This window comes from Anomaloglossus baeobatrachus, chromosome 2 (genome assembly GCF_048569485.1).
Source record: "Anomaloglossus baeobatrachus isolate aAnoBae1 chromosome 2, aAnoBae1.hap1, whole genome shotgun sequence".
NCBI classification, from domain to species: domain Eukaryota; kingdom Metazoa; phylum Chordata; class Amphibia; order Anura; family Aromobatidae; genus Anomaloglossus; species Anomaloglossus baeobatrachus.
The window spans coordinates 238,803,768-238,826,614 of record NC_134354.1 but is presented as its reverse complement, the minus strand read 5'-3'; the positions used below and the strand labels follow the sequence as shown (position 1 = coordinate 238,826,614).

The window sequence follows — 22,847 nt, the reverse complement described above, 5'->3', positions numbered from 1 at the left end:
TTACGGCTGATTGGCCTATGCAGAATGGAGCGGTGATTGTTCCCGTTATCATGTTCCCACAACCCATGGAAGATGTAGAGCCAGAAGAGACATTCAGCAACAGACCAGCACCAGCGCCCAAGGATGCACCTACACCCCGCCCCCGCAGGTCTCTGCCAGCCATACCCGACTTTGGGGAAGAGGGGGCTGTATTTCCCTCTCCCCCACCAGTCCCATGCGAATCTAGAGTGCTCAGAAGGTTCACACGCCCCTAACTTGGGTCAGCCACCACTTAGGTACAGAGAGACCGCAATCTAGTGAGGGGTGTCTGTTCATTGTGTAAATATGAGTGTGAATGAATGCCAATCAACTGAGGTCGTCACCAGATTAAGATGTTTAGGTAGCAGTTCCCAGCTACCTCCCCTGCAAAGTCCCCGTTGGGACCGTCTGTTGATCCCATTACAGTTATAACCCTCGTTTACAAAGAGAATGGCTTAGAACTTGCGAGCCAGCCCATAAACTTTTGGGTCTTGTAAATAGCCCCTGACCAACCTTCTCACCAAGCCGCAGTCTCTGAAGAGGCTGGTTGGAGGATGGGCCTGCGATAGAGTTGGCCGAGACCCTGTCACCAGCAAAACCGGTGACTACCCTTCGGGTCAGGGGTCCCCTGGACGTGGGGCCCTTGAAAAAGGACTGCCGGGTAAGGAACTTTTTACCCTGCCCATTTGGGCAACACCCGGACCTACCCTGGACTTGGGCAAGGGGTGCCAACCTGTGTTTTAGAGGTGGCATCAGGGTTAGGTTGTTTTGGGTGGGTGAAGTGAGAAGGACCCGGTCCGTCCCGTCCCGTCCCGGTTTTAATGTGCAACGTTTAAGAAAAATGCCTCCCGTAAGGGAAGAAAACAAAATATGCTTATTGTAAATATGTTATTATACTTGTAACTGTTCATCTTTTTATCTTTTCCAGTTAAAAAAATGGTGGTGGTCGGACAGCCCGCGGACAGTCTGTATTTAACCAAGGGGGAATGTGACGCCCTGGCAAAACCAGGTAGTCACAAATGGGCCCCTGCACTACACCGTTCCCTCACTAGGAAACATATAGCCAACCAGAAACCCTAGTCACCTCCCCCTTAAGGAAAGATAGACACACCAGTGGGCATGACCAGGCGGTTGGGACACGCCCACCCAGGGGTCCAGACAGCCCGGGGCGGGAAGTAAGGCAGTTGAGTCTGAAGTTCAGTTTGGAGAGGAGTGTGGGCTGGAGCTAGGTGTAGCTCCAGCAGGAAAGTTCAAGTTGAACGGTACCAGGGTGGTAGCCCTGGTGATACTGGCTAGGAGGCAGATGGTGGTCTCTGTCGGCAGGAGACCGGAAGACGGCTCGGCAGAACCGAGGTGGACCGGGACAGGGTTGTAGCCCGCCGGTACCGACACAGGGAACCGACCCAGAAACTGTAGCACAAAGGGGGGTACTCGGACCCTGAAGCCAGGACCGGAACCAAGCGGAACTGGTTAATTAACCGATTGAGGCCAGGACTAGAGGTCCTGTCCAACCCAAAGTCCCTCATAGAAGACAACAACCCACTGATTAGGGATAAGAGGTCACCACCAGGGCCCATAGATCCCACAGGCCAGCGTCTGCGGGCACGGCTCCTTAGGCCACATCCAGCCGGGAGCGAACTCCTGAGTTTAACACTAGGAAAGCCCACCTTACACAAAGCAGTGCAGGAAAAGGATAGCGACCACCAGCCGGGTGGGGGACCCGAACGCAACCGGCCACAGCACCAGCCCCATCACCTTGGTTTACCAGAGACTTGTGTGTTTTACTAACAGTGAGTACACCAGCACCCCCTGCCCCATAACAGCAGCGGTGGTGTCCCACCTCACCACACACCGTGGGTGGCATCACAAGCTTACTACGGCCTAGCCCGTACAGCTACGTGCCCCCATTTATTCGGCGTGTCAGCGAGACCCCCGGGTCCGGAGACCCTCGAGCCACCACCTCTGAAGGCCCAGATCCGAGCAGCATCGGCTGCTGGCACGAGGGCTGCACACTTACTAGATATCAGCTGCAGTGTGGCTTGAACACTCCCCTCCTCTTAAATACTCACATGACCCATCCTATGACGCCAGATATAGATTAATTATGTACTGACCATCATAAGAGGGAGGAAGGTTCTTGTTAGGCTGGATTTCCTGCCTTTGGAGCTGAGTTGTGTGTTTGTCTGCACTGGTGTTTGTATATCCTTTTGTGGTTTCTCCCCTGCTCTTATTTTCCCCCTTATCTTGTATGGTATTATACCTCGGTGTGTGTATGTGCCATGAGATTGAATTTGGTTACCCTGTAAGTCTATTTGTGTGGGTTTAACCACTTCATTCCCAGCCTTCTCCTGGGGTGGAGGGAGAGAGGGTACTAGATCAGGGCTGGCCAGGAACAGTGCCAGGGTGTCGTCAAAGACGTCCTCAGTATTAGAGGTATTTCTGGCATTAGGTACAGCTAGGGCCCCCTAGCCTGAGGGTCAGTCTAGAACCCCCTACTTCACTTTTCTCCAAACCCGTTCATTATTACCCCTATATCCCCATTTTCTTCATACCCGTCCGTGATTTTATACCTGGTCCCTTAAAATATTTTTTCAAGCCATTATGACTCAGGCTGCAGCATTTGCACACCTGGGTCAGACCATAGCGCAGGAGGTTAAAGACCTCAGGTCGTGCAGCAGCTGCAAATTGCTGTTTTTTTTCCTCTCAGCTTATGCCCACACTCAGCTGGAGCGCAAGGTGGTCCTCCCAGATTTGTTTTCTGGGGGGAGAGATACATTTATGGTTTTCAGGGAGGTTTGCAAACTATACTTTAGGCTTTGGCCTCGCTCCTCAGGGAGTGAGGTACAGAGAGTGGGGATAGTTATCTCTCTCCTTCAGGGAGATCCCCAGTCCTGGACCTTCTCTCTGATGACCAACTGACATTGCAGTCAGTGGACGAGTTTTTCGTGGCTTTGGCCCTTGTTTATGATGACCCTGATAGCGTCTCCCTTGCTGAGACTAAACTCCGTAGGCTCCAGCAGGGGGCACGGCTGTCTAAGGAGTGCTGCTCAGAGTTTTGCAGATGGGCCACTGACACCCAATGGAGTGACTCTGCCCTAAGAAATCATGTCTGTGAGGGTATGTCAGTTAAGCTATATAATGCCTTAGTACAGTGTGCTACTCCAAAGTTATTGGAGGCTGCAATGGCCCTTTCCATTAGGGTAGATGGATGCCTCAGGGAAAGATCTTCTGTGGCCAAGTCCCTGGTTATGCTCCCTAGGGAGATGGTCCCACTATTGCAGTTGAAGGAATCCATGCAGTTGGGGGGGTTTCCTCTCATATTAAGTCGCTTCTGGTTCTCCGTAGTTCAGGGGCATGTTTCTATTGTGGACATAAAAGTACATAAAAGTATAAAAGTAATTATATTGGGGTTTGCCCCTTGATACCCAAAATGGTAACATCTTTTAAAAAGTCGCATCCCCCTAGATGTGGGGAGGAAAGCAACTAGGGAGTCTAATATGTCCTCCTTATATACAGTGCCTACAAGTAGTATTCAACCCCCTGCAGATTTAGCAGGTTTGATAAGATGCAAATAAGTTAGAGCCTGCAAACTTCAAACAAGAGCAGGATTTATTAACAGATGCATAAATCTTACAAACCAACAAGTTATGTTGCTCAGTTAAATTTTAATAAATTTTCAACATAAAAGTGTGGGTCAATTATTATTCAACCCCTAGGTTTAATATTTTGTGGAATAACCCTTGTTTGCAATTACAGCTAATAATCGTCTTTTATAAGACCTGATCAGGCCGGCACAGGTCTCTGGAGTTATCTTGGCCCACTCCTCCATGCAGATCTTCTCCAAGTTATCTAGGTTCTTTGGGTGTCTCTTGTGGACTTTAATCTTGAGCTCCTTCCACAAGTTTTCAATTGGGTTAAGGTCAGGAGACTGACTAGGCCACTGCAACACCTTGATTTTTTCCCTCTTGAACCAGGCCTTGGTTTTCTTGGCTGTGTGGTTTGGGTCGTTGTCTTGTTGGAAGATGAAATGACGACCCATCTTAAGATCCTTGATGGAGGAGCGGAGGTTCTTGGCCAAAATCTCCAGGTAGGCCGTGCTATCCATCTTCCCATGAATGCGGACCAGATGGCCAGGCCCCTTGGCTGAGAAACAGCCCCCCAGCATGATGCTGCCACCACCATGCTTGACTGTAGGGATGGTATTCTTGGGGTCGTATGCAGTGCCATCCAGTCTCCAAACGTCCTCCAAGTGATCATGAGCAAACTGTAGACGAGCCTTGACATGACGCTTTGAAAGTAAAGGTACCTTACAGGCTCGTCTGGAACGGAGACCATTGCGGTGGAGTACGTTACTTATGGTATTGACTGAAACCAATGTCCCCACTGCCGTGAGATCTTCCCGGAGCTCCTTCCTTGTTGTCCTTGAGTTAGCCTTGACTCTTCGGACAAGCCTGGCCTCGGCATGGGTGGAAACTTTCAAAGGCTGTCCAGGCCGTGGAAGGCTAACAGTAGTTCCATAAGCCTTCCACTTCCGGATGATGCTCCCAACAGTGGAGACAGGTAGGCCCAACTCCTTGGAAAGGGATTTGTACCCCTTGCCAGCCTTGTGACCCTCCACGATCTTGTCTCTGATGGCCTTGGAATGCTCCTTTGTCTTTCCGATGTTGACCATGTATGAGTGCTGTTCACAAGTTTGGGGAGGGTCTTAATTAGTCAGAAAAGGCTGGAAAAAGAGATAATTAATCCAAACATGTGAAGCTCATTGTTCTTTGTGCCTGAAATACTTCTTAATACTTTAGGGGAACCAAACAGAATTCTTGTGGTTTGAGGGGTTGAATAATAAATGACCCTCTGAATAAACGTTTCACAATTTTAAGAACAAATAAAAAAAGAAATAACATTCTTTTTTGCTGCAGTGCATTTCACACTTCCAGGCTGATCTACAGTCCAAATGTCACAATGCCAAGTTAATTCCGAATGTTTAAACCTGCTAAATCTGCAGGGGGTTGAATACTACTTGTAGGCACTGTACGTCTCAGTTCACCATATGGCCTAATGTGGTTTTCTGTGGAAAAAGCTGAGATGATTTCTGTCCTTGTGGACAGTGGAGGAGGAGCCAACATGATAGACTCCCACTTTGCTCAGACACATGATCTGGCCAGTAGTCCTTTAGCAAGATCTTTTACCTATATTAGCAATTGATTCTGCTCCTCTCAGCCAGAGAGAATTTTCCCAAGTTGTGCGTAATATTAACTTGCGGAAAGGGACTCTTTACGGGGAGCACCTACCCTGCTACATCTTGGAAGACCTGCCCACTCCCATCGTTTTGGGTCCTGGCTGAGAAAACATAATCCTGTGATCTATTGATGGTCTGGAGACGTTGTCAGTTGGGGCAATTTTTGCGATAACAACTGTTTGTGTGCATCTATCTCCGCCGTTCTGGTAAAACCTACACCTGTTTTCGGCCAAAGTGACTAAGGTGCTTCTGGAGAGAAGGGGTAATAGTATAACCCTGAGGTGACGGTAGACTAAACCTTGGTGCCCCCCTGGGAAAGGTGGTCAACGGAGAGAGGTCGTTTCCACTAAGTGTCCTGGCCTCAAGCCAAGGTCTTTAAGGCACCGGAGGATGCCTTGGTTGTCTATTCTTCAAGAGGATTTTCTCTAAAGAGACGGGTACATGATAATAAGTGTTCAGGTTCGGACCTGTGTGTGAAGGACTTTGTATAGGTATGCACCAAAACATCAGGTGAAAGAGTGCTTTGGAGGCTTCGGGCTCCAGGTTATTCAGTCCATATAGGTTTGCGGACGTTATTAATCCTATGATTTTTCGGCTGGAGTTACCTCCAGTGTTGAAGTTGCGTAACATCTTCCACAGGTCGTCGCTCAGGAGATTTGTTGCATCTCCATAGCCTGCTTTATTACTGCCACCTTATGTTTGTGTGAATCTTGAGGGAACGGGGTCAATAGAGGAGAATGTGAGTGAGTTGGTGCGTCTCTTCCATTGGTCGTATCTGGACGAGTCCGGTCTTGATGGTCCTGAGGCCCTTCATAGAAAGGGGGGTACTGTCACGAGTGTCTCTTGCCATTGAAAGATTTGGGACGGTTCCCATTTAGTTTTTTGGCCTTCGTATTAAATGTATTTTGCTTTCTCTTGGCACTGCAACTTTTTCCTTGCAGTTTGCCGCTAACTAGATGATCTTAGCTGCAGCCTGTTTGACTACTCCTCTCGTTTTTAAATACTCACATGACCCATCTTGTAAAGCCAGATATATATTCATTCTGTACTGATGTTTCTCCCCTGCTCTTATTTTCCCCCTTATCTTGTATGGCATTATACCCCCGTGTGTGTGTGTGTGTGTGTGTGTGTGTTTGTACCTTGAGACTGAGTTTTGGTTTCCCCTGTAAGTCTATTTGTGTGGATTTAATAATTTCTGTACCTCCCCAGGTTTTGTCAGGAGCAGAGCCAGGGTAGTGGCCCAGATGTCCTGACGATTAGAAGTATTTCTGGGATTTGGGATAGATAATAATAATAAAATATTTTATTTCTATAGCGCCAACATATTCCGCAGCACTTTATAATTCAGAGGGGACATGTACAGACAATATGAGACAATACAAAATAACAAAATTAGGATATAAAGAGGAACGAGAGCCCTGCTCGTAAGCTTACAGTCTTTTGCAGAGTCAACGGTAAGAAAAGGACGAATGAATTCTAGAGATGTTTTTGAGGTGGAATTGACACGAACGAGTGAGTGAACGAATATGGGGAGTGAAGAAGAGATCGGAGTCAAATATAACCTCAAGACAGCGGGCGTGCTGCTGTGGCGTAATTGTAGAGCCACACACACAAATGGTAATATTGTTTTTCGGAAGGTTGGGGGAGGGAGGATGAGGAGTTCAGTTTTTGACAGGTTCAGTTTTAGATAGAGGGAGGACATGATGTTGGAGACAGCGGATAGACAATCGGTAGTATTTTGTAATAATGCAGTGGTGATGTTAGGAGAATATGTGTACAGTTGGGTGTCATCAGCATAGAGATGTTACTGGAAACCAAATCTGCTGATCGTTTGTCTAATAGGGGTAGTGTATAGAGAGAAAAGGAGGAGGCCTAGGACTGAACCCTGAGAAACCCCGACCATAAGGGGAAGAGGAGAGAAAGAGGAGCCGGTAAAAGATACAGTGAATGAGTGGTCAGAGAGGTAAGAGGAGAACCAAGAAAGAATGGTGTCCTTGAACCCGATAGAGCGGAGCATAGTGAGGAGGAGCTGGTGATCCACAGTATCAAATGCAGCAGAGAGATCCAGGAGAATCAGCAGGGAGTAGTAACCATTAGATTTAGCTGTTAGTAGATCATTAGAGACTTTAGTAAGAGCAGTTTCAATAGAGTGCAAGGAGCGGAAACCGGATTGTAGAGGATCAAGGAGAGAGTTATCTGACACATAGCAGATTAAATGGGAGTGGACCAGGCGTTCCAGGAGTTTGGAGATAAATGGGAGATTAGAGACAGGTCTGTAGTTAGCGGCACAATTTTGGTCCAGGAATGGTTCTTTAAGTAATGGGTGTATGCTTGCATGTTTAAAAGAGGAGGGAAAGACACGAGAGGAAAGAGAGAGATTGAATATTTTAGTTAGGTGAGTGGTGACAGCTGGGGTGACAGATTTAAGGAGATGTGAGGGAGTAGGGTCACTGGTGCAGGTAGTAGGGCGAGAAGATGACTCGACTGGATGACTGGATCAAAGAGTGAAAGTGAGCTAGATGAAGTGTAGGAGGGCAGACAATGTGTGGTGTTATGAGGCTGGGAGGAAATTTCCTGGCATATATGGTCAATTTTTTCTTTAAAATAATTGGCCCGGTCGTCTGCGCTGAGGTTGGTGGTTGGGGCCAGAAATCTTGGTCCAAGGAGGGAATGGAAAGTATCAAAGAGTCGTTTAGGATTGTTGGCTAGAGAGGTGATGAGGGTGTTAAAGTATGCTGGTTTGGAGAGGTGAAGGGCTGCATTGTATGTTTTGAGCATAAACTTATAATGGATGAAATCTTCGGCTAGATTGTATTTTCTCCACAGATGTTCAGCACATCTGGAACACCGCTGGAGAAAGCGTGTTTGTAATGTGTGCCAGGGCTGCTGCCATCTGTGCTGAGTTGCTCTGCGTATAGCAAGAGCAGCTTCATCCAGGGCGCTCTGCAGGGTTTCATTATAATGTTTTACAGCAGTCAGGACATGAGAGGGAAGATATTGGGGCTAATGGTGATTTCAACTTCTTCAGAAATATCTGGGTGTTAATGGTGTGTATATTCCTATATCGGAGGTAAGTGAGGGTGTCCTGAGTGGGTTGACAGCTCTTGACTAAGAATGAAAGAAAATTGTCGTCAGAGAGTGTGAGGGAGGAGTTAGTAAAATCATTCTCTGAGCAAAGGTGGGAGAAGACCAGGTCCAGCATATTCCCACCTTCATGTGTAGGATAGTTAGTTAGTTGTGAAAGGCCAAGAGAGGAGGTTAGAGATAAAAGATGAGTGGCAGCTGGGGAGAAGAGATCATCAATAGGGATATTAAAATCCCCCATGACAAGAGTGGGGAGGTCACAGGCTAGAAAATGTGGAAGCCAGGTGGTGAAATGATAAAATAACTGACTGGTTGGGCCTGGAGGGCAATACACAACTGCTACTTGCAGAGAGAAGGGTCGGTAAGCCTGACAGTGTGAACCTCAAAAGAAGGGAAGATAAGTGAGGGGACAAGAGGGATGACCTGAGAAGTGCAGTTTGGGGAAAGCAGCAGACCAACACCTCCACCTGATCTGTTGTCAAGTCTAGGGGTTTGAGAAAATTGTAGGCCACCATATGAGGGAGCAGCAGCAGTGGTGGTGGTGTCTGACTGCTGAATCCAGGTCTCGGTAAGAGCCAAGAGGTTAAGGGAATTGGAAAGGAAGAAGTCATGGATGAAGGAGAGTTGGTTACAAGCAGAGCATGAGTTCCAAAGGGCACAGTTAAAGGAGACAGAAGGCATGCAAGGAATATTAATGAGATTTAGGGTTTTTCTGAGTATGCCAGGGAAGGAATTGAACTTACTATTATAAGAAGGGCCTGGATTAGGTGCAATATCTCCTACTAAAAGGAGAAAAAGAATAGAGAGAGTGAACATGTAGTTAAGAGATTTATGAAAGTGTCTATTACATTACATGGTGGGAGTGAATGAATCTGGATGGTTTATATAATTTTGAAAAGAGAGTGAGAGCAGTACATAGGAGAGGAGAGGAGAGAAGGACTAATATGGATGGAGTGCACTGGGTGTGTGAAAGGGGTAGAAATGAGGGATTGAAGCAGCAAGCATATAAATGATACAAATACATAGGGTGGAAACATTTTGCAATACTCATAAACTTGGAGCAACTTTGTTTGATTGTCTTGCATGCCTTACCTGTCTCCAGCACTGTACAACTGCCATGAATAATTGCTGTGCACTTATTAAAATCAGCACTTGTTTAAAATCTGCACAAATGCCCCCTACACAAATGCTTCCCCTTAGCTAGGTTTACTTACTAGGTCCCCTAGCCTGAGGGTCAGTCTATGAACCCCTATCCTCAGGTTTCTCCATATCTCCTTGTTATACACCTATCCCTGTTATCTCCATACCTGTCCATGACATGGGAATTTTGATTTGTTACATCTTTACAAAGCACAGAGCTAGATAATGGATTTACAGACTCTCTGTAGCTCAGTCTGGATAATATTTAGAAAATATACATTTAGAAAACAAATGAACAATAAATACAATTTTGTGAAAGTGTATATAAACTTGATTGATGTTTTTTTATCAGTACAGAATAACAAAGAAATCATAGTAAATGTATCAAATATTATGAGGTCTCATTATTTTATTGATTTCAATGTTGCAATTTTCTGATTTACTTTGTGTTCACACTGTAGGGGGAGACCAAGCCTGACTTTTGAAGGAACTCACTCTTAAACCTTTACATATACAGTATATACATTTAAAATCAGACTTACTGTAAATAGTGGCAGCAAGGGTTGAACATAACATGATCCTGATGAGGTTCCATTGAGTAGTTTGTGTAGTAGTCATGCTATTTTGTCAGCTTGATATACTAGCAATAAAGCAAAGAAATAATAGAATTTGTAACTACTTGTGTAGTTTTGTTGCACTAAAGATTGTTCGCCTTTCCGCCATATTGGTAACCATAAGATACTGTAATTCATCAATATGAGATTGTAGGGGATCTGATATTCTCACAATGCTCCATTGGCAGCTGGATGAGAACACTTTGAATGTAGTTGCAAAGCACAGCTCCATTCAATGTGTAGCAGCCGCTGCCAAGTGCTGTAGAATATTCCTATTGAAGATAATTTTCATATATTACTGAACAGAAGAAGAATATAGATACATTTATAGAATATTCATATTCACATATTATCAGTAAGATTTAGTAGAGCTACCACACTCTCTTTCCTCCCTAAGTTAAAAAACAATGCATTTTAGAACCGTGGATGTATTTTTACTGTACAGCACATAAATGTGATGCTGTAAAAATGTTGATTTCTTGATGAGTAAATTAATAATTCTGGGAGCAATTAGAACTGATTCTATAAACCTCAGGTTTCTAGCCTAAATAATAATCCAGATCACAATTTAAATTTTCAGTTCTCCCAGGTGAACGCACAAGATCATCCTTCATATAGCAGCCAATGTACTGCAATGGCGTCATTACCTGACCTTCCTCTAATGCTGCCTTTGAGATCTCTGATGGATGCACCATCGAGGGAAAATCTAACATGGGTCAATCGGTATATTAATATGATGTTTAAATGTCACCCTTTTTTTGCTCAGACATTTTGTATTTAATCTGGTTTGGTTGGTTTAGACATTCACTTTAAAGCCTTAGTATGTACTAAAGATGTTTAATAGAAGAAAGACCTAGTACATGATGTCTTCTATCGGGTGTGTCAGGAAGAGACCAATGTCCTCTGTAAACATTGAATATTTGATCTTGCTTCGCCCCATGGCTATAACTATTATATTGGTCTCTGATTCCAATACCATTGAGAGAGGTTTCAGAGCTTGATAAGAGTATGGAAAATAAAGAACATCCCTGATGGGTGCCCTTTTCTAGAAAAAAAATGCTAGGTAGGTATACTGACATACATACCCTTGCCCAAAGAGACTTGTACAAAGAGAACAGATAGTTCATAAGGGCCTCTTCAAAACCAACCTACCCCAGTAAACACTATCAACAGCTTAGTTAATTAAAATTTAGGTCTCAATTGTGTTTCAAAGGAATCTGTCAGCAGGTTTTTGCTACCTCACCTGAGAGCAGCATGATATAGGCAAATAGATCCTGAATCCAACGATGTATCACTTAGATTACAGGGTGCAGCTGTTCTGACACTGAAGAGAGGAAAAAACGCCAAGCCGACAGGGCACACTTCTCCACACTCCTTCTCCAGACAGAACCTAGATGTGAGATCCGCCCCGTGGTGCTACACTTACTTCGGTCTTCAAGGAAGCATCCACCACCCCACAGCCAGTCACCATCATAGACATGGCAGAGAAACACATCACACAGAGAGTCTCTTTACAACACAAAATGGAACAATTTATTTGCTTTTCAACCTTTTTGACAGACATGACCATTCCTATCCAGTTCTGCTGCCACTGTTCCCTGAGGTACTTCTTGCCTACCCCGCTGCCTGGGATCTAGCCTTCCAAGCTACCAAGCCTAAGACTCTAGTTAACCCTGTTCTTGTTTCTGCTGCTAACCGTGTCCAAACACTGCCTCAGAAGGCTTTCGTAGGCCACTCCCAAGGTGAGCTTTAGGCTACGGAAACTTGGAGGATACCTCTGGGTTCCTCGATGGGCCTAAGTTACCAATCACCATCTGCACACTAGGAGCCCTACTATAGAACTGACTTTTCTCACGCCTGCCTCACCAGCCAACCCTCTGGCCCTCTGTCACTCCTCTCATGCTTGCTCTCAGTTCCCTTGGCAACCAAGAAACATCTGCCACACTATACATACTAAAACCTTCATTTGCTCCAATCCCCATCTAGCTAACATTCTTATACTTTACATTACACTGTTAACACATTACTCACACATGAAATATACTTTACATTACTATAAAATACACATTATAGTAATTTGCAATATTCAGTGAAAACACTTTAAACTCTTGGCACTGCTCCTGCTCTGCAAATCTGTCAGCCTGTGTTCTCCATCCGCAGCAGCACCTAGACACTCCCTCTATAAAACATTATGATGCACACAATATAAAATACTTTGGACTTTATATAAACACTAGAAGGTGGCCCGATTCTACACATCGGGTATTCTAGAATTTACGTATTGTGTAGTTCATGTATGATTTTTGTTTTATATATATATATATATATATATATATATATATATATATATATAGATGTTGTTGTGTGTAGTTACCAAGTGTTTGTGTAGGGCGCTGTACATGTTCTGGGTGTTGTCTGGGTGTGATGGGGGGTGAGAGCGGTGTTGTTTGTGTGTTGCGTTGTTTGTGGAGCGCTGTGTGTTTGTAGCGTTGTGTGTGTGTTGCGCGGTTTGTGTGTGTGTGGTGTGTTTTGGGGGGAGGTATGTTTTGTGCAATGTGTGTGTTGTGCGGTATGTGCGTATATTTGTGTGTGCAGCGTTGTCTGTGTGTGGGTGTCTGTGTAGGGCAGTTGTTTGTGGTTCCCAGTGTGTGTGTGTGGTGTGTTGTGCAGTGCGCGCGCGTGTGTGTGTTGGGGGGAGGTGTGCACTTCCCATCGTGCTCCATCCCCCATGCAGCGCACTCCCCATCGTGCTCCATCCCCTATGCTGCGCACCCCCCATCGTGCTTCATCTCCCATCCTGCACACTCCCAAACGTGCTCCATCCGCCATGCAGCGCACTCCCCATCGTGCTCCATCCCCCATGCTGCGCACTCCCAAACGTGCTCCATCCGCCATGCTGCGCACTCCCCATCGTGCTCCATCCCCCATGCTGCGCACTCCCAAACGTGCTCCATCCCCCATGCTGCGCACTCCCAAACGTGCTCCATCCGCCATGCTGCGCACTCCCCATCGTGCTCCATCTCCCATGCTGCGCACTCCCAAACGTGCTCCATCCGCCATGCTGCGCACTCCCAAACGTGCTCCATCCGCCATGCTGCGCACTCCCAAACGTGCTCCATCCGCCATACTCCGCACTCCCCATCGTGCTCCATCCCCCATGCAGCGCACTCCCCATCGTGCTCCATCCCCTATGCTGCGCACCCCCATCATGCTCCATCTCCCATGCTGCGCACTCCCAAACGTGCTCCATCCGCCATGCTGCGCCAGCATCAGCCTCTCTACCCGCAGCATCAGCCTCTCTGCCCGCAGCATCAGCCTCTCTCCCCGCAGCATCAGCCTCTCTGTCCCCAGCATCAGCCTCTCTGTCCCCAGCATCAGCCTCTCTGTCCCCAGCATCAGCCTCTCTGTCCCAAGCATCAGCCTCTCTGTCCCCAGCATCAGCCTCTCTGTCCCCAGCATCAGCCTCTCTGTCCCCAGCATCAGCCTCTCTGTCCCCAGCATCAGCCTCTCTCCCCGCAGCATCAGCCTCTCTGTCCCCAGCATCAGCCTCTCTGTCCCCAGCATCAGCCTCTCTGTCCCAGGCATCAGCCTCTGTCCCCAGCATCAGCCTCTCTGTCCCCAGCATCAGCCTCTCTGTCCCCAGCATCAGCCTCTCTCATCCCAGCATCAGCCTCTCTGTCCCCAGCATCAGCCTCTCCATCCCAGCCTTCCCCAGGATCAGCCTCTCTCATCCCAGCATCAGCCTCTCTATCCCCAGCATCAGCCTCTCTGTCCCCAGCATCAGCCTCTCTGTCCCCAGCATCAGCCTCTCTGTCCCCAGCATCAGCCTCTGTCCCCAGCATCAGCCTCTCTGTCCCCAGCATCAGCCTCTCTGTCCCCAGCATCAGCCTCTCTCATCCCAGCATCAGCTTCTCTGTCCCCAGCATCAGCCTCTCCATCCCAGCCTTCCCCAGGATCAGCCTCTCTCATCCCAGCATCAGCCTCTCTGTCCCCAGCATCAGCCTCTCTGTCCCCAGCATCAGCCTCTCTGTCCCCAGCATCAGCCTCTCTGTCCCCAGCATCAGCCTCTCTCATCCCAGCATCAGCCTCTCTGTCCCCAGCATCAGCCTCTCTCATCCCAGCATCAGCCTCTCTGTCCCCAGCATCAGCCTCCCCATCCCAGCCTTCCCCAGGATCAGCCTCTCTCCTCCCAGCCTCCTCCAGCACGCCATGCTCCTCTGCCGACACTCACAGATCCGATCGCATACACTCACACACACCCGATCGCATACACTCACACACACCCGATCGCATACACTCACATTGACGATATTGCACATACGCGCTCATACTCGCAACATCCGGAGATACCACATGCTTCTGGCCATGTGATCCTCCGGCAGGTCCTGGAAGGTCACAACAGCACAGTATCGAGACCGAGAAGCAAGCGATATCGCCGGATGCTGTGAGTGTGTGGATGCGATGTGTGTGTGAGGTGTGTGTGAGGTGTTTGTGAGAGTGAGTGTGATCTGATGTGTGTGTATGTGTGTGTGTGTATGTGTGTGTGTGTGCTGTTATGTGTGTGCGTGTGGATCTTCCGCCGCTGCAGGACCTTGATGTGCTGGTAACTATGCTAGCATGGTTACCAGCTGGTAACTATGCTAGCATGGTTACCAACGTATCCCGTCCACCGCTCGCACGGGAGCCCACACCAGCATACGGCGGCAAGGCCAGCAATGCGAGGGTAAGTGTCGGCTGGGTTGGCGGCGTACGCTGATGTGGGCTCCCGTTGGGGGGGAGTACAGTACTCACATGGGAGTCGTGGCCGTGACCGTGTCAGTTCAGGGAATGCGCGGGGGGGGCGGGGCCAGAGCTAGCGTGCATTGCGTGAGGGGGGCGGGGCGTGGCGTGGCCGAGTTGCCAATGCCTGCAGGGTGCCGGGGCGAGAGGCCAATCTGTGGGGGGGCGGAGCCTGGGCGAGCGGCTGGCCAATCCGTGTGGGGGCGCAGCCTGGGCAAGCGGCCAATCCGTGTGGGGGGGCGGGGCCATGGCGAGCCCAGCGGCCAATCAGCTTTGTGTCACCGTAAGGACACAATGTCACCGTAAGGACACAATTTTGGAGCATGACAGACAGACAGACAGACAGACAGACAGAATAAGGCAATTATATATATAGATAATAGGAGTGAGGTAATTTGGCCATCCATACAGCACAATAAGAATTTTTAGATTTAGTCATGTAGCAGAGCTGAGAGCTGTTCCCGCCCAAACCAGGCTCTCAATAGAGATTGTACATTGCCAGTGAGGTGTCAATCACAGGAGGGGGTGTGTTGGACTGTGGGGCACGTGAGATTGTAGTCCTCCAATTTGACAATGAAGTCATGCTTGTGTCCTGCTGCTTAAACAAACATAACATAAATAAACAACAGATTGGACCTTGACAAGACAGGCATCCCTGAATTCTCTGTGTTATCCCTTGCACATGCTGTCTTCAGCTTACATAGCAAAAACCTGCTGACGGATTCCCTTTAATCTAAAACTCCTAGGATCTTCGTGCTACTGACTACAGTTGAGTGTTTCTGAATAAAACCCACTTGCGTGCACCCTATGGATTGGAGCAAAATTATTGTCAAACTATCTATCTACAAATATTTAGAAATTATTTTTTGTCAATTTTAATTAACAAAATCAGTCTATATAATGTAGTGTCACATTATCAGGACTAAATGATCCTTTTAAGTAGCTGTTAGCTTTGTATAACAGGTTTGAATAAATCTGTACCTTAAAGACTTTGAAAAACTCGCACAAATAGCTGTCTGGCCCAAAGGTTTTGTCACTTTTACAATTTTTTTATTGTCAACTTAAATTCTTCCAGCCTCATTCAGACATCAGTAATTTTTCTCACTTGCACTACTTGACCGATATACATGTGTGAGCTGGATCAGAAGCTCAAGCAGGATGTAGTCAGGTTGTCATTTTTTCTCAAATGTAAAAATAGGCTCATAGACTATTGGGATGTGTTTTATCTGTGAAAAATATGGATAGATCCAGTACGTCGCCTGTATGAGCCCTCATTGTCAAACTGAAACATCCTTTCATCTGAGAACAAAATCTCCTTTCTTCCCTGTCAAACCAAAGTGAATACTCACGTTTCACTTTTTGCAAGACTTAAGGCCCTGTCCCACACAGAGGTAAATCTGTGGCAGATCTGTGGTTGCAGTGAAATTGTGGACAATCAGTGTCAGGTTTGTGGTTGTGTACAAATGGAACAATATGTCCATGATTTCACTGCAACCACAGATCTGCCAAAGATTTATCTCTGTGTGTGACGGGGCCTTTACTATCACGCTGTACAAAGGGCTGGTAAGACGTAATACAGCGTATTCCCCAGTAGGTGGAAGCAGAGTAGTGAAGGAGAGTTAAAGTAACACTGGGAAGATCAAGAGAGAAAACAGAACCAAAGTTGGATGCCAGGAGATCAAGTATACAGAGGGAAACACAAAGGGGATAGGGAACAGAAGACAAGACCAGAGGGTGAGGAGACACAAACATGGGGTACAGGTCAGGGCATGGTAACAAGGAGTCAGATCAAACAGTAAACCTTACCAGAACCAGTCACAGACTGCAGAGCAAAACTATAACCAGCACTGGAATGCTGGTGCAGCGACCAGATATAGTGTCTCCTGAAAATGGAACGAGGCTGATGGGAGTTAAGGGAAAACTGGTCCTGGATCATGACACTTACTTCACTTGATGTGGAAATTTGAAAATTAGTGTAGGCTTGTCTCCTCTGTGTGCTGAAATGTACAGTGCTATGCAAATTAATTGGGACAAAGCAAAAAAAACACATTTTTGAATATTTAATAATAAAATGTTATAATGCACTGTTACCGTATTTTTTGGACTATACGACGCACCTTTTTTTCCCCAATTGTTGGGGGAAAGTGTGGGGTGCATCTTATAGTCTGAATGTAGGGCATGGCTGCGGGGAATGACCGTGCTGCGGTGGAGCGGGTCATCGGGGGCATGAGCAGGCTGCAGTAGCGCCTGACGTGACCACGTGGGCCCACTCATTCCATATGCATGCATCCTCCCGCTTATCATCTCTCAGAGATGAAGCCGGCGCTGACAGGTGGGAGGGATAATGGGCGGGGGGTGCGTGTATACTAAACAGCCGGCCCGCGTGATCACCCCTGGCAACTACAGCCTGGAGTGATCATGTGTGGCTATATTCACTGCCCCCCGCGCATCATCATCAGCACGGGGTGCAGTGAATTGGTATACTCACTGGCCACGATCACTGCAGCATCGCGTTGTCCTCCTGTCTGTGCCGGCAGCGGCTGTGTGTGGAGACTAGCGGTGATGACGTCATCGCTGTGCGCACGTGTCCACACACAGCCACGGCCGGCACAGACAGGAGGACGAGCGATGCTGCAGGGATTGTGGCCGGCTCCACACAGGTCAGCGGTGCTGCTACTGGCATAGACAGGAGGAAGAGCGATGCTGCATGGAGCGAAGAAAGGTGAGTATAATAATAATAATAATTTTATTCATTTATATAGGGCTATTAATTCCACAGTGCTTTACATACATTGTCAACACTGTCCCCATTGCGGCTCACAATCTAGAGTCCCTATCTGTATGTCTTTGGAATGTGAGAGGAAACCGGAGTACCCGGAGGAAACCCACGCAAACACGGAGAGAACATACAAACTCCTTGCAGATGGTGTCCTTGGTGGGATTTGAACCCAGGACCCCATCGCTGCAAGACTGCAGTGCTAACCACTGAACCACCGTGCCGCCCGACGTTTATGAATGTTTATTTTTTTTGTGTGCCGCAGGATGCGGCCATATAGCAGGATGGGGTATATACAGTGCTGGCCAAAAGTATTGGCACCCCTGCAATTCTGTCAGAGAATACTCAGTTTCTTCCTGAAAATTATTACAATCACACATTTTTTGGTATTATTATCTTTATTTATTTTGCTTGCAATGAAAAAACACAAAAGAGAATGAAACAAAAATCAAATCATTGATCAGTTCACACAAAACTCCAAAAATGGGCCAGACAAAAGTATTGGTACCCTTAGCCTAATACTTGGTTGCACAACCTTTAGCCAAAATAACTGCGAACAACCGCTTCCGGTAACCATCAATGAGTTTCTTACAATGCTCTGCTGGAATTTTAGACCATTCTTCTTTGGCAAACTGCTCCGGGTCCCCGAGATTTGAAGGGTGCCTTCTCCAAACTGCCATTTTGAGATCTCTCCACAGGTGTTCTATGGGATTCAGGTCTGGACTCATTTCTGACCACTTTTGTAGTCTCCAGTGCTTTCTCTCAAACCATTTTCTAGTTCTTTTTGAAGTGTTTTGGGTCATTGTCCTGCTGGAAGACCCATAACCTCTGAGGGAGACCCAGCTTTCTCACACTGGGTCCTACATTATGCTGCAAAATTTGTTGGTAATCTTCAGACTTCATAATGCCATACACACGGTCAAGCAGTCCAATGCCAGAGGCAGCAAAGCAACCCCAAAACATCAGGGAACTTCATGTTTGACTGTAGGGACCGTGTTCTTTTCTTTGAATGCCTCTTTTTTTTTTCCTGTAAACTCTATGTTGATCGCTTTTCCCAAAAAGCTCTACTTTTGTCTCATCTGACCAGAGAACATTCTTCCAAAACGTTTTAGGCTTTCTCAGGTAAGTTTTGGCAAACTCCAGCCTGGCTTTTTTATGTTTCCAGGTAAGAAGTGGGGTCTTCCTGGGTATCCTACCATACAGTCCCTTTTCATTCAGATGCCGACGGATAGTACGGGTTGAGACTGTTGTACCCTCGGACTGCAGGCAGCTTGAACTTGTTGGGATGTTAGTCGATGTTCTTTATCCACTATACGCACAATCTTGCGTTGAAATCTCTCGTCAAATTTTCTTTTCCTTCCACATCTAGGGAGGTTAGCCACAGTGCCATGGGCTTTAAACTTCTTGATGACTCTGCACACCTTAGACACAGGAACTTTCAGGTGTTTGGAGATGGATTTGTAGCCTTGAGATTGCTCATGCTTCCTCACAATTTGGATTCTCAAGTTCTCAGAAAGTTCTTTGGTCTTCTTTCTTTTCTCCATGCTCAATGTGGTACAAACAAGGACAGAGGACAGAGGTTGAGTCAACTCTAATCCATGTCAACTGGCTGCAAGTGTGATTTAGTTTATGCCAACACCTGTTAGGTGCCACAGGTATGTTACAAGTGCTGTTAATTACACAAATTAGAGAAGCATCATAAGATTTTTGAAACAGTGCCAATAGTTTTGTCCCCCCCCCCCCCCCTTTTTATGTTTGGTGTGGAATTATATCCAATTTGGCTTTATGACAATTTTATTTGGTTTTCATTGAAGACAAATTAAATGAATATATAAGACTCTATGTAATTTTTCTAATTATAATTGAACACGTATAGGAGATGTTCCTTCCTTGGAACATTATATTCTTATGTCATAAGGAGTCTCATCCTTTATTTTACTCACATCATAGTGATGATGGTCTTGGGATCTCCAAGTAATCACTGTCTTTGTCATGTTTATCATGTATTTGATCATATCTTTCTAATGTAATCATGTATGTTATTCTGTTCTAACAATTTGTTTCTTTTTTCTGTATTTAATTTAACTAGACAAAAGTCCTTGATAAAAACCCACACTGGGTTGAAACGTCGGGCAATGTCTTCTACGAATATATCAAAATAAAACCTTTTTGAGCACCGTACTGCTTTTCTCATCATTCATATTAGTGTGCCGGAGTATTTTTTATATATTGCATTCCCATTTCTCCAGAGCACCTAAATTTATGGTAGTTGAGCCAGGTCTAATCTTTCTATATATATTATTCGGGATGGGACTTAGCCCAAATACACAATGTATTAGGTGTGGACAGGATAATGCCCATTTGATGCATGTTATGTGGGAGTGTGGACACATTGGTGATTTCTGGAAACAAACCCTGGGACTCATAGACCAAATATATCATATCACAATACAACTGTCACCTCGCCTATGTTTGTTGAGTCTGTTGGAGGGAGGAGTAGACCCAGACTCTCCAACAGCCCTGGGAATAGCACGTATCCTGTATCAAGCAAGGGAGATACTGGCATAACATTGGTTAGATCCTCTACCACCAACATTACCAGAGCTTAAAAATAAATTAAATAACGTCATTAGATTGGAAAGGGGAGTTTATTTAAAAAGAAAACACTGAGAAAGTTTTACAAAATCTGGCAGCCATGGATGGAGTCGGCGGGTCTCCCCTCTGGGGCACTAGTGCAGGATGCAATGTTGGACCAGTTACTGTTGTGCTTGCAGTGAATGGAACGTTTGGGGAGTAAAAGTTAAAACTAGTGTTTTCTGTGGCGAAGTGGACTTTGATCGGCGCTGCGGGAGGGACTGGAAGGGTGTTATTGATGACTAAACGGGGAGAGAGAAGCAAGCGGGTATGGAAATATGAAGCGGAGCGACACGGCTGATGGAGGAGACTTTCCTATTAGGCTGAGGTATTATTGCATAATTTATCTGTGGAGCCATGTTGTATGTAGGCTCAATTTATATAATTGTGATTTAAGAATCCCTTTTTTTTTTTTTTTTTTTTTTACAGAGGAAGAACCTGATTTATAGACAACATATGTTTTTTCAATGTACGCCTTTACTAGTTATATAAGATGCAATATATTTTCTCTGTATTGATTCCTAGTTGTCTAATAAAAAAGATCTGATTTAAAAAAAAAAATGCTTTGTCCCAATTAATTTGTACAGCACTGTATTTATCTCTTAGTTCACCACTTAGATAATCTTCACTAAATATGATATGATTTGCCCCCTCTGGACTGTTTTTGCCATGTCCCAAAAAAAGTTGTGGACTTTTCATATGTCAAGAATAGGAGATTGAATTTTCTTACTACCACCAACTCCTCAGAATAATTTGAAAGTTTTGGGCACCGATTCATCAAAGTGTTTTTGCCAGTTATATGCCATAAAACACTCTGAAAGTCACAAAAATTTGTGCAATGTAAAGTTGCAGCCAAATGTAGCTATTTTCTTTGCAAATAATTCTACCAGATCCACAAAAGTGAGCAGAGCATGCCCTGGTCATGGCAAAGCCTGCCTGGTATAGTTACAGCACTTTAGTGGTGGGCCTCTTAATAAATTAGGCTTATCTTATTCCTGTACGCCCATCATTAAGACTGGCAAATTAAGCACCAGTCTTAATTTTTTGGACCCTTCATCTTATGCTAGTTAGGAGTGAAATTTACTAATAAAATCTGCTCTTCTTGGGATAAACTAGTAGGATATACAAAGATTATGTTATGGGGCTATTACTGTTTCATTTCCCATATCACTCCTCTCTTAGAAGTAATGCTTCTGGCAAAGAATCTGTTTAAGTGGCATCTTATAAAAACTTATTAGTTTTCTAATGTTGAATGCAAATGTTATGCATAAAGAAAAACATTGTATCCATACATCGTAACATATTGCCTCAAAGACTTCTAAAGTCTAAATTATGGCTTTTACAGCTCAGAGGTTGTACCGGACCATCATTGGTTTGACAGAGTTACCAAAAGTTGGTGAAGACTCTAGAAGACATGTGCTCAATTTCTGAAGCAATTGATTAAAAAAAAAGTGAAAAACTACATGTAAAATTAGATTTTTAAATTCCTTTTTTCACCAAAGAACATAAAATACTGTTTGTGAAACTAAATAGAAATTATAACTGAAACTTGCCAATCTGTCATAAACAAGGCTTGTCAGAGGTCATTCTAAAAACAGAAATTGTATTTTTAGCATTTTGAATATCACTTTTTATACAAACAATTCAATTCCTTTAAAAATACAATAGACAATACATAAAATCTAACAATAAATATGCCTAGCGTTTTCTGCATACAGTTGGTTTTCGATAAATAAATTATGAAACTGGAAATATTACAATTTAAATTACTATTAGATTTCAATTTGCTAATGTGTTTCTGTTTTATATGAGCAAACATGATTAGTTATTGATATAAGGTGATCTGGATGCATTTGTTCTTACCTCAATTATAAAACCAAATCAAATGTATCCGTTCTGTCCAGAAGCTGGAGCCCAAAATGGAAGGATGTAACAACTCGTCACCTTTTAGAGGTCTATCCTCCCCCTACGCCTCACAGGTGTCATGTGAACATTTTATTGATTGCTCAAACACATATAAAGTAATGACCTGTTACACATGTACACCACTATGACATCAGCTCTTGTTTTAATCCAACACTAATAAAATTGAGATGTAAAGTGTATAAAAAAATGTTTTTCACCTTTTCCCTTACCCTTAAAGAATCTTCAATTTAATGTTACCCTGGGATATTTTAAAAATTGAACAAGGTCCATGGAAATGAATTATGGCTAGCTGTTATTTACCTAATTGTTTGATTTCTTGCAGGTTTAACCCCTTCACGACCATGGACGGAAAGATCCGTCCTTGTGCCCTGGGCCTTAACGACCAAGGACGGATCTTTCCTTCATGGCGGAATCGCGGCACCGGAGCCTCCGGTGACTGCAATATGTTAACATAAACCGCAGATTCGGGGAGGAGGGGACCTGTTCCTGACCTTAGGAGGGGTGGTGCCTCCTCCCCGGACCTATGGAGGCTGTGATTGGCTGACGAACGCCGCTCAACCAATCACAGCCACTGTAATGTTCCAGCCATTTAAAATGACTGAAACATTGAAATCCAGCCCTGGCCAGTGCAGCTGTAGCA

At 45.4% G+C, this 22,847-nt stretch overlaps 1 protein-coding gene across 2 annotated transcripts in view; it reads right to left on the bottom strand.

Annotated features, from left to right (window-relative positions):
- Positions 1-22,224, bottom strand: part of LOC142289769 (zona pellucida sperm-binding protein 3 receptor-like) — a 168,326-nt gene extending 146,102 nt beyond the window's left edge. For both annotated transcript variants that reach the window (XM_075333700.1, XM_075333701.1), the window contains exons 1-2: positions 22,145-22,224; positions 10,021-10,118 (exon numbers count right to left, since the gene is read on the bottom strand). In XM_075333700.1, coding sequence (XP_075189815.1) covers positions 10,021-10,096 — 76 coding nt within the window. In that variant the 5' untranslated portion in view covers positions 10,097-10,118; positions 22,145-22,224. The remainder of the gene's footprint in view (positions 1-10,020; positions 10,119-22,144) is intronic.
- Positions 22,225-22,847: the final 623 nt, after the last annotated feature.